This window comes from Nomascus leucogenys, chromosome 7b (genome assembly GCF_006542625.1).
Source record: "Nomascus leucogenys isolate Asia chromosome 7b, Asia_NLE_v1, whole genome shotgun sequence".
NCBI classification, from domain to species: Eukaryota; Metazoa; Chordata; class Mammalia; order Primates; family Hylobatidae; genus Nomascus; species Nomascus leucogenys.
Genome location: NC_044387.1, coordinates 102,991,096 through 103,003,481, shown reverse-complemented (window position 1 = coordinate 103,003,481; position 12,386 = coordinate 102,991,096). Strand labels below are relative to the sequence as shown.

The window sequence follows — 12,386 nt, the reverse complement described above, 5'->3', positions numbered from 1 at the left end:
AAAAATGCTGCTATGGCATTCCCTGCAGTCCACGTTGCTAGGAGAGGATGAATTCAGGAGCTGTGGGCTTTCCAGACTTTCAGTCAGCCCCTGTCAACACCCCTTAAATAACCAGTGGTAAACTGCTTGTCAGAATGATGGAGAGCCACTTGATTCCCATTTCCTTCTCTAGGGCACAGACTCTCACCTCATTGCCAGGCTGGCAGGTCCTTCGTCCAGGCATCATATGGCTATAAAACCAGTGGTATTCTTTCTATTTGAAATGGGGTGGTAGTAGTGGTGGTGGGGAGACATAAATCCTAAGTGGTTCACATAGGATGCAAAGTGATACAATTTGTGTGTATGTGAGAGTGTATATGAGTTTGGGGGTGGGAGGGCCTTATTTTGGGAGAAAATACTCCCAAATGTTAGAGTACTGGGGGCAAAAATTCTGTTACTCTGAACAATGTCTGCACAACAGTGAAAATCAGAGGGCCGTAAGTATTGAAAAGTACTGCCAAAATAATGGGGTTTGAATGTAGATGTGTATTGAAAAACCCTGAATGAGAATAAGGGTGCTGCTGAATCAGGAGACAGAAAGGAGGGACTTTCAGCTGGTTCACATGGAAGTGATATGAAATGCTTTAGGCAGTCTGGAAAGGTAGGAAGCAGATATGAAATGAACAGGGGGCAAGCTGTTGAGAGCTGTTTTGAGAACTGAGAGAACAGACATCTCAGTATGCCTCAAATATTGAGCTAGAAAAGAGGCAGCCTAAAGGAGCATCTAACACAAGCCAAAACAAAACCGAAATACTTTAAACCAAGCCCAAAAAAAGACAACAGGAAAGAACCTTCCTCCTGGAAATATAAATGTGGTAGAGGGTTAATGATGGTACTGTATATCAGGAATGGAAGGTAGGAGCAGCAGGATTCAGAATTCTTGGAATAGAGGTTGAGTGAATAAGTCAGCTCACTAAAGGGAACTAGAGTAATGCTTGAAAGGACCTTGTCTGTTTCACATGCTGGTTGTTCCATGGTGGCAGAAGTGGGATCTGATGTTCTACATCTTGCATAACTAAAAAGGTAGCATGCACTAAACTTGGAAAGATCTTAAATCTGTACCCTAAAAATTATCCCACATTCGTGGAAAAGTTGGTATGCCTATTAGTATTGTCACCATGCAAGAACTGCACTGGCAATGAAGACAGTGATGTAAGAAGACAGAAGTGAGACCAGACACAGGATCCATTGTCTAAGCAACTGATGGGAGAAATGGCTTCGTGACTGTCCTGAGGCGATGGTGGTGAGGCAGGAATTAAACACCTCCCAGGGATGAAATGGTGTCACCCTGTATTGTGTTTCACCTTAATCATCTCCATAAGAACTTGACACATGTATTAAAAAAACCGGGCATGGCCGGGCGTGGTGGCTCATGCCTGTAATCCCAGCACTTTGGGAGGCTGAGGCGGGCGGATCACAAGGTCAGGAGATCAAGACCATCCTGGCTAACACAGTGAAACCCCGTCTCTACTAAAAATACAAAAAAATTAGCCGGGCGTGGTGGCAGGTGCCTGTAGTCCCAGCTACTCAGGAGGCTGAGGCAGGAAAATGGTGTGAACCCGGGAGGCGGAGGTTGCAGTGAGCAGAGATCGCGCCACTGCACTCCAGCCTGGGCAAGAGCAAGACTCTGTCTCAAAAAAACAAAACAAAACAAAACAAAAAAAAACCGGACATGACACATTCATAAGGTAGTTACTGTCTGTTGCGGAATTTCATGTATTACATTTGTGCCCTAAGTTAGGCATTATTATCCCAATTTGATAGTTAAGGGAATGGAAACTCAAAAAACATAGGGCTTGCTTACAGAGCTACATAACTTGTGGGAGAGGAGCTGGGATTGGAACTCCAATTTTGGGACTCTGTGTTCATCATGCTTTTTGCTCCCCCATGTTCCCCTTCTTTAAATGACTGGAGTTCATGTCATTTCAAAAACTTGTGGCCTTGGGCAATGGCAGGCAGAATAGGAAGTGACTATGTCTCATTTTCCCTTTGTGATTTCTCTATGGTTCCATAGAGAAATAAACACATTTAAAAGATTAGCCATTTGACTTTGCCTGAGTAAAGTATAAAGTTTTTTAAAAAAGCATTTCCGGTTATTATGTGTATTAATCTAATGATGGTAGTCCTCCAGCACTTGGGAAGGAATCCAAATGCTTACCTGTGACGTAATCTTTCACGTCATGGATTTTGCTTGCAGGGTTATTATTCCTAAACATATACAAGTTAAAAGGAGCTGGGTCCTTCCCAATTCTTTTCCAGATTTCTATGTCAGGTGTTGTCCACCGCCCTGCCAAAATGTCATAATCTCTTTCTCCAAAGTGGATTAATTTGGTGAGTGGGTCATACAGGCCACCATGAAATCCAATTACCAGTTGAAAGTCAATATTGGAGTCAAAATAGATTTCACCATATGCAGTGTACTGAATCTGTTTCAGCATAAGCCCATTGCTACTGAACACAGCCAGTGGCGTCCCTGTGTTATCTGATGCAATGTAGAATTCGTCCCCACTGCTGATTTCCATGGCAAAAAGATGTCCTTGGAGATCATAATACAGGGAGGTAATTTCTGAACTCGAATGGTTGTAGACGTGAGTAATCCTAGTGGGATAAGTTAGGTCAGCATAAAAAAACTGCAGGTGCTGTCCTAGACTGGTTTTGCTAGAAACACGCCTTCCCAGGCCGTCATAACGGTAGATCACTGTCCAGCCACTGCCTTTACTGTAAACTCGAGTTAGAAGCCCCTTGGAGCTATATTCAAAGATTTCCGTGCCCCTTTGACGTAGGAAACCATCTTCATCCAACCGATATTGAACATCACCCAGTCGAGTGATTCTGTCTCGCAGGTCATAGCGAAGGGGTGTCAGACGTGCACTGTTACTTGGGTTCAGTAAATGGAGGTTTCCATTCAGATCGTAGTTGTACCGCCACATTATCTTTTCATTGAGGTAAACTGTTTGGAGCTGTCCATCAACATCATATTCATAAGCATATTTGGTGGTGTTGGCAAAGGGCCCTATTTTAATCTCTCTCTTGGTTACCCGACCCATGTTGTCATACTGAATTGTAATCCAGTACATGAGCGACCTGAATATCTCATATTGAATTTCCTTGATACGGCCATGAGCATCAAAGTGCTTCGTATAGGTCATTACAGCTGTAGAAATGATCTGGTTAATATCATAATATATAACTCCAAATTTTCCAAACTGCTCAACTTTGCCGGAAATGTCATCAAACTGATAGAGATCAATAGGCAATGGAGTTTCATTGATCACACCCTGCATGCTCGTCACTCGAAAGCTGTTGTCATAGCTATAGTCAAATCTTGCATTTACCATCCCATCTTCACTAAAGCGGAAAATCTGCCTGTCAATCAGGGGGCCAATTTGCCTGTATCTAATGGTGCAAATAAAACCATCACTCTGGAGGTTTACTGTCTTTAGGACTCCTGCTGTTTCATCATAGGTAAAACTGACTCTTGTGCTATCATATAAAATTTCTGAGAGCCTAGTCTGCCTTCTGTATTTGAATAAGACCCTCCGACTTGTACCCAAGAAAGCTGTTTGCAGAAGCAGCCCCTCCTCGTTGTAGTCCGTGATGATGGAGGCGTTGCTTTCCGGGGGGTTGTATATGTTGCGGTAGTAGCCAATGGATCGGATGGTCTGCATGGTGTGGCGGGCCACACTGGGCATGGTGATGGCAGACAGGCGGTCCCACATATCGTATTCGAAGATGTACTGCCGCTGGCTATGAAGCAGAAGAACCATGGACTGTAAAGAGAGAACATACTGTTACTCAGTGTTTGTGAACGGGAGATGCAAAAGCAGATTTAGTGACCACAGATGCACAGAAACATTCCACTAGGGAAAATGATTTTCATTTTAATTGAGTTATCCTTGACCTTGCGTGTTGTTAACGTTTCTCTGCCTAATTTGCTTGGATGCTTAATTGTTAGGGGTTCTGCAATTAGTGGCTCAAGATTCACAATGTGCTGCCTGTCACGACGGTACCATTCTTTTCCCAGACATTCGTAGCCAACCAGCAGATTGTCAATGGATGTGGATTAGTCATAATACAGGCATGATCAAAGCTGCTTTACAGACAATATTTTGAGGAGAAAAGAGCATATGGGGAATGCAGTTCTATCCATAATTAGCAATTATTTAGTAAGGTGGCTTCCCCTCCTCATTTGACTGAAGAACCACTCAAATCATGTTTAATTTCTAGTGTACTTGGGGGAGGGGCAAAGCATTCACAGTATTATTCTACAAAGACATAAAATTAGCCAAAAATGGATAAAGTGTATACAAAGCATCAACACCAAAAAATATTGTGACATTAATCACATGGTGAATGAGAGCTATAAATGCCCTTAATAGAAATATATACCCATACAAGCAAATTGTTACAAGGCATCCGTACTGATAATAAAATCTCCTTTTCTTTCTGTGGATACCAAATCCGATTTGTATCTCAGGAGCAATAAGAATGGTTTCTGGACTACATACTGCTTTGGTGCTAAATTATGAAATGAGTAAATGTATTAAAAATCAACTCTATTTCGTGAGCCACTGCCGAAAGACAAATGACAGTTATTAGGCCAACAAACGTGAGAGACGGTCATCCCAGGCTGGTTAAGTCAAGCTCAGCAGTAACACAGGGCTGTGGGTGGCTCTTCCCTCTGAGGAAGCTTCCTGTTGGGCCCAAAGGAACAACATTGGCACAGGGAGGATGTGGAGCTTGGGAGCCCTGCTGGGACTTCTCCTTTGCCTGACTTCAGCTTCTGTAGAATCTCCCCTTTGGGCAGACCTAGGGGCAATTTTTGCAAGCACGTTGTGTAGTAAATGTCCTGAGAATTGTTCCTAATAGTTTGCATTGTTCCAAGGAAAGCTTGGACTACTGCTGAATTCACATGGATACCTACTTTTGGAATCATCTGAAGTCATATTTGATGGTGGTCTGTAAAATATTACTTGTTTTGCTATGAGTAAGTTTTGGCTTAGTGCACCTATGCCAGTAAGAACATCGGAATAACGGGATTTGGGAGAGATGATGAGAAAGATCTGTCTGTTGTCTTTTCTGATCCTCCTGGATGCATGCAGGTGATCTTGGTCACTGCCTTTGTCATTCTGTGACAGCGGCTCTTCTCAATGATATGCTCCTGGGTTCCCTCTAAACATTTGCCAGTGCCATTATGATCACTGCTATACATCTGTAGGGTTGCGCTTGTATGTTTCTGTTATTCTTCTCTGTAATGCACTTAATTTAAATTGGGAAAACTGCTCCAGAATGAAGCGGCGATCTTCTCCCGCTTAGAAACGTTGCCTTAGGGGCTTGTCATCTAACAGGTGTGGTTCACTGTCTCAAGGGTGAGTCTAAGGAGAGCAGACAGGTGGGTTTGCAAGAGGACGGATTGGCCATGAGGGTCCTAGCTGGACGCATCCCAGAGGTGGGGGGCTGCCGTAAGACAGTAGCATCCTCCAGTGAGCTTTGGAACTGAAACTGGTTCTCACGAGGGGTACCCTGTGCAGGCGCCGGCTGGAATTAGGTGGGATGGCTCAGGGTTCAGGGGTTAGGTTTAGACTGAGTCATTCCCCAGGGCACCTCTGGTAAAGAACAAGATTGTGTGAGGGGAGCACAGTGACAACATGGATGTAATGTGATTTATTTGGATGACAAGAGTTCCTCCGTGCAATGTTTCATTCAGGAGGGGTGGAGCAGTAACTGCCGAGTAGAGTGTGTAGCACGCGCTGCTGGGTAACTGGTGGTGCCGTGCTCTGGGGTCTGAGAGCTACCAGAACTCAAAACAGAATCATTTTCTAGGGCGAACTTCTGTCTCAAAGGCAAATGAAACATTCCATGAATATGCTTTTCGGTGGATATTTCTTAAGAAAGGAATTACAGGGAGATTGTTCTTTCCTTTTTCTTCCCTTTCTTTTACTTTCATTTCCTCTGACCCCAGTCAATACCCCAAGCCGCACAGCATACAGCTTAGCATTTTGCACACGTGTAATTCTAAGTCTCCATTTTTGATACTATGCATAGTTCTTAAGAATGCAAAACAGCCTAATCTAGGACGCTTACCTTTTATATGTAGAAGAAAGGAAAGATGCCACAGAGTACCCGAAAGTGTAGCTTTCTAAGAAAATAGCCTCTTTTGGTTAATAATGCATAACTAGGATCTACATGCTTTTTATGATTATGTTGAAGCTCTGCCAGGAACAACACAAAGCTGACAGCTTTAACTGTGCTAATCTAAGGCTCTCTCTTAAATGAAAGAGCTAGCACGAAAATTATTTACAAGCGACTTACATGCTCAAGGTCTAATTTGTGAATGTTGTCAATGTGTAAGCTTGGCAGGTGGACAATGTTAATGCTTGTTTGTTTACATCATAAATCACTTAAAAGGGTCTCAGACAGTAGAACTTAACTAAGGAGAAACTACTTTGCTAATGCAGAAATTCATCACTGCTGTGCCAATGTGACTTCCGTATTGATACTTCGAATAATAAATGGAACTCTGTCATGTGCCACTGGTTTTTTTCCCCCTTAGTGCTCTGGATGATTGCTGAAAAATGTGAATTATCCTTTCCCTATTGTTGAGCTTAGTTTGCAGGCATACCTTTTCTAAATATGTGTAACTCCATGTTTTACCATCAGCAAAGACCCGAGATACGATCCTCCCCTGTCCATCATAATCTACTTTCTCGCTAGTGGTGCCTCGCTGGATGCTGGCGATTTGACCTGTGGATGAATAGGTGACATTGACGGCCATCAGCTTGCTGCTTGGCAGCCAGAGAGTCGGGTGCCCAGACGTGTCGTAGGCGATCCTCAGTAGAAATTTACGGTGGTCGTCATAGATCTTTTCTGTCTTTGTTGTTCGATCAAAGTCAACTGAAAGGAGGTTTCTGCCATTAACCTGTTACAACACCAACAAGAAGATAAAATAAATAATGTTATTCCAACACCGGAGTCCCCAGTATTGTTTAAACACCATTTATGATGATTGATTCTCTTTGTCAGTAAATTAATTTAGCAACTTCTTGGGGACAAGTGCAAGGCAGTAGATTAACTGCTCTTTTAAAGTGTTTTATTAAAGCAGAAAGACAGCCTGGCGTTTGTTCAAAACCATTTCAATTAAATTTTGTAAACTAAAGCAACTGATAAGAAAAATACCAAAATGGATTTGTCCTAAAGTTTGTTCAGGAGATCTAAAGGTGATAAACATGACACCTATTCATAGGACTCAAAGCTCCTCCTCCAAAAGACACTGGAAAATAATTGCTTAGCAAATTAATCATGGCTACATTAAATAAAACACGGTGGTTCATGTGACTCTAGCCCTTTGAAGAGCAGTTAAGTAGAAGTTGGAACCCACATTACTGTAAATTATTAATGAGTTTCAATAGCAGCAGGTTATAAACAAGATCATTGCTTTTGGCCCAGTGCTGCAACGTCACAATTTTTGAGAAGGCCCCTTTCTTTGGAGAAGATCTGGTTAACTGGCAGGGACTTCAGAGTCCTTTACTAACACATACACATGATCTGAATATCGTACTTATTTGACAAATTCAGCACCATGTGTTGTCATAGAGTCTCTGTGGCTAGGTGCCACGTCCGGAGCCTTGGACTAAATCTGGCTGTTACCGTCTGCCATCCGAGGCATACACAGCCCAGCCTTCGTTATTGCAGTAGAAATGTGGTCCCGATTCAATTCTGCTTTACAAATAGTCTCCAGTGTTTGCAGGCTGTGAACCTCTGAAGAGCAGAGACCATGGCCTATTCATTCTCTGGTCTTCTACAGAACCTTTGTGGGAGGGGTGGCTTGTACATTCCAAAATGCTCATTAACTGTTTTGACTGTTAAAAATTAAATGGGAAAATCTTAATTTTCTATAACCATATTCTAGCTAGAACCTTCAAAATGGACAGATCCAGCTGACCAATTTTACACACACAACCACTCACATGTTTATATATAAATATATGTGTATGTACATACATCATATATATTTGTAAAATTTGGAATAAACTGCCTTTTGCATTCTATCATTGACATTAAACATGTCCCATGCAAAAATAATCCTTAAGCTTAAACTTTTCCAATTGGCTGTTCAACGGGTGTATTGTGAAGTCCGTGGAATGGTAGCTCGATAAGCTAAAAAGAGATGATGTTGAGGGTGGGAAGCACCCAGAGAGCTGATTTACAAAAAATAAGAAGGCAGAGCCCTAGAGAGAAATTACATCTTTTTTTTTTTTTTTTTTTTTTTTTTTTTGAGATGGAGTTTTGCCCTTGTCGCCCAGGCTGGAGTGCAGTGGTGTGATCTCGGCTCACTGCAGCCTTCCCCTCCCGGGTTCAAGCCATTCTCCTGCCTCAGCCTCCCGAGTAGCTGGGATTACAGGTGCCTGCCACCACACCCAGCTAATTTTTGTATTTTTAGTAGAGATGGGGTTTCACCATGATGGCCAGGCTGGTCTCCAACTCCTGACCTCAGGTGATCCGCCCACCTTGGCCTCCCAAAGTGCTGGGATTACAGGCGTGAGCCACGGAGCCTGGCCTAGAAATTACACCGACCCTGGCCTAGAAATTACATCTTAACTTCTCAGTTCTATTAGCTGATGTGGGCAAAAACCCCGCAACACTGTGTCACAGCAGATCGTCGGGGGCGGTGGCTGGGGGAGGAACCCAGGAGTCCGAAGCCTGATCTCTAGACCTGAAGCAGCCTGACCTTGGCTTTCAACCCCTCTGAGTCTGTTTTGTCCATCTGTAAACAAAGAGGTTGGCCTAGATCCCTTAGGCTCTGTCTTTCAGTGAGTTTTATTTGATTCTGAAAGCCAGCTGGAGGCTTTCTGAGCTTCCATGCGGAAATGTCTGCATATGAGTTGCTCCCTGCCTTATGTGAATTTTGTGAAACTTTATGAATTGAGCTTTGTAGAATACTTTGTGTACCTTGGAAAGAAGCTACCAGCTCATGTTACAAATATATATTTTAAAGTCTGTAGAAATGTTTGATATCAAAGTGATAAATGGCAGAATCAGGTTCTTCCACTTATACCTGCACTCCATTTTTGGAGGCCTCAAGAAGAGGTTCTGCACAATTTAAATGGTTTTCTCAGGGCTCTCGAGTGCCTGTGATTGTGTTTTGAAAGGAAAAACTACCCTGAATGTTTAAGGTTGCCCTTTTTTTCTTTCTTAGATTATCCCGGGCTTTGGAGGAACTACAGAAGACTGACTGTAGCTTCCAGGGACAGTGCTGCCATGTTATTATTGCCCATGTGTTTGCATTTTCCTTGGCATTCATTTTAATTTGTATGAATTCTTTACTGCTTCCTGGACCCTCCTTCATCTCTGCAGTATTTCCTCTGGTTGGAGTATGGGAAATCTGGACCACAGAGTGGGTGTGACGTGCTGCTGTAGGGAGACAGGCATGGAACCCCATGCTGCTCGGGCTTCTGATTTTTTTTTTTTTTTTTTTTTTTTTTAGACGGGGTCTCACTCTGTCACCCAGGCTGGAGTGCAGTGGTGCAATCTTGGCTTACTGCAACCTCCTCCTCCAGGTTCAAGCAATTCTCCTGCCTTAGCCTCCTGAGTAGCTGGGATTACAATCATGTGCCACCACGCCTTGCTAGTTTTTGTATTTTTAGTAGAGACGGGGTCTCACCATGTTGGCCAGGCTGGTCTTGAACTCCTGACCTCAGGTGATCCACCCGCCTCGGCCTCCCAAAGTGCTGGGATCACAGGCGTGAGCCCTGGCTTCCGATTTGCACCTTTGGTTTGTGAGTGTGGCTAGGTGACACCGAAATACCCAGATGCAAGTCAGATGATGCCATCACTGTGTGTGCCTTGGACAAGCATCTGGAAGCAGTGAGACCCAGCATCTGGACAGAAGTTATGATTTTTCTTTTATCCAGACAAATACTGGATGCCGTGCCTTTCCTGTATCCTCAAACCAAAGTAATGAGGAATGAGTTAGAACGTGGCTATGTTTTTCCCAAATTCCCAACACAAGCCAAGGCTTTAACCATTCTTACTGTTTCCAGACACCGCTCTCTGTTATTCAGTATGGAAAATTTCAAAAGATACTAACAGATCTCATGTTTTTCACCCCCTCACCGTGCCTGGACCTTCTCCTTTGGGTGTTGTGAACAAAGAGCAGACAAGGGGCACCTGCGTTCCAGGACATGGTCTTGCTTCACCACATCTTTATGACGTCAGGGCAACTTTTCAAGTCTTTTTTTTTTTTTGTTACAGTCATGAAGTATCAGCATTATTCCAGGCTTCAGTGGCTTTTTTTTTTTTTTTTTTTCTTGAGACAGGGTCTTGCTGGGACACCTAGGCTGGAGAGCAGTAGTGTGATCTCGGCTCACTGCAGCCTCGACTGTCTGGGCTCAAGTGATCCTCCCACCTCAGCCCCGTGAGTAGCTGAGACTAGAGGCGTGCGCCACCACACCCGGCTAATTTTTGTATTTTTAGTAGAGACGGGGTCTCCCCATGTTGCCCTGGCTGGTCTCAAACTCCTGGGCTTAGGCAATCCACGCACCTCAGCCTCCCAAAGTGTTGGGACTACAGGTGTAAACCACTGTGTCTGGTCTTCTGGTAGCCTTTTAATAAATATTTTTAATTATTAAAAATATCAGGTTAAGACTGGGAGGGGTGGCTCATGTCTGTAATTCCAAGATTTTGGGAGGCCGAGGCGGGCAGATCACTTAAGGTCAGCAGTTTGAGACCAGCCTGGGCAACATGGTGAAACCCTGTCTCTACAACAGTACAAAAATTAGCAAGGTGTGGGGGCGCCTGTAGTCCCAGCTATTTGGGAGCCTGGGGTGGGAGGATCACTTGAGCCTGTGAAGTCGAGGCTGCAGTGAGCCAAGATCACACTATTGCACTCCAGCCTGGGCGTCCCAGCAAGACCCTGTCTCAAGAAAAAAAATATATATTTATACACACACACACACACACACACTTAAATAACAATCTAAAAGTGAAACCTTATCTCAGATCGCTGCTACACCTCCAGCTATATAAAAATGAATCCATTTGTTGTGTATGAATGAGATCACCATGAATTCCTTTGTGAAGGATACTTCCTTTAAGTAAGCATGGAAAAAAATCTCCATTTGCAAAGATCATGTCCAGCATGATTGTAATTAATCACAACATCACTTTGATGTTGGGAGTGGGCAGCTATAATCTTCCCTCTGGAATATACTTGAAAAGAATATGACGCTACACAATTTTCCCAGGGAGTGATGCCAGCAGATGGGATTACACTCACTTAGGCAAGATGTCATGGGGGGAAGTAAGGAAGGGCAGGCTCATTCCCCAGTACACTGGGTGGCGATATCAAGGCTCTCTTCTGTTCCTGTTAGAGCATCAACTTGCTACAGGTTGTTGTGTGTGTCTGCTCCGTCAGCAGGTGCCAAGTGCATTGTGCAGTCCCATGCTACACCGTGCTGCTCAGATTAAAGTGAGAAATAGGCCACTATGCAAATGTGGCTGGCATAATGAGATTTAAATATGCTATCATATTTATGCATGCCTGTAAACACACGTTTGGCTTTCAAATTTTGAGATTTACTTTTTGAAAATGATTCACTATGATTTTTTTTCTCTAAGCCTCTGAATCTTGGGCAGCTTTAGGGGATGAATTTTATTATTAGAACACCATGACAATTTTTTGTAATTGATTGAAGGCTGGTTCTACAATCCAGCACTGATAAAACCTAGGAATATTTACTAAATATTATAAAGCACAGATAAGCAACTGCTATCTATGTGTCTTTTTTTAAAAAAATGAGCTACAAACAAGTAAGTACAGAATAGTTGTCTTTATTCTGCTTCCTTACATCTCTATCACAGTTTTCTGTGCTTGTTATTTTCTGCTGTGTCCAGCCTGTCCCTTAATGCACTGTTTCACAGAAATGCTTTTTACATTGCTGTTTTCTTATATGATTTTTCTGTTTCTACTCCCTGCCTTTTTTACTTTTTAAACATATATATATATATATATATATATATGGCCAGGCATGATGGCTCACGCCTGTAATCCCAGCACTTTGGGAGGCCGAGGTGGGCAGATCACTGGAGGTCCCGAGTTCAAAACCAGCCTGGCCAACATGGTAAAACCCCGTCTCTACCAAAAATACAAAAATTAGCCAGGCATAATGGTGCGTGTCTGTAGTCCTAGCTACTGGGTGGGCTGAGGTATGAGAATCACTTGAACCCAGGAGGCAGAGGTTGCAGTGAGCCAAGATCACGCCACTGTACTCCAGCCTGGGTGACAGATTGAGACTCCATCTCAAAAAGAAAATATATATATATATATGTATATATATATATAAACACAC

The 12,386-nt window shown here is 43.2% G+C and overlaps 1 protein-coding gene across 1 annotated transcript in view; it reads right to left on the bottom strand.

Annotated features, from left to right (window-relative positions):
* The window catches only part of TENM3 (teneurin transmembrane protein 3), a 1,583,118-nt gene that overhangs the window by 7,237 nt on the left and 1,563,495 nt on the right, over window positions 1–12,386 (bottom strand). Inside the window, exons 31-32 of the mRNA XM_030816348.1 lie at window positions 6,662–6,958; window positions 2,198–3,809 (exon numbers count right to left, since the gene is read on the bottom strand). Of these exons, the coding sequence (XP_030672208.1) occupies window positions 2,198–3,809; window positions 6,662–6,958 (1,909 nt within the window). The remainder of the gene's footprint in view (window positions 1–2,197; window positions 3,810–6,661; window positions 6,959–12,386) is intronic.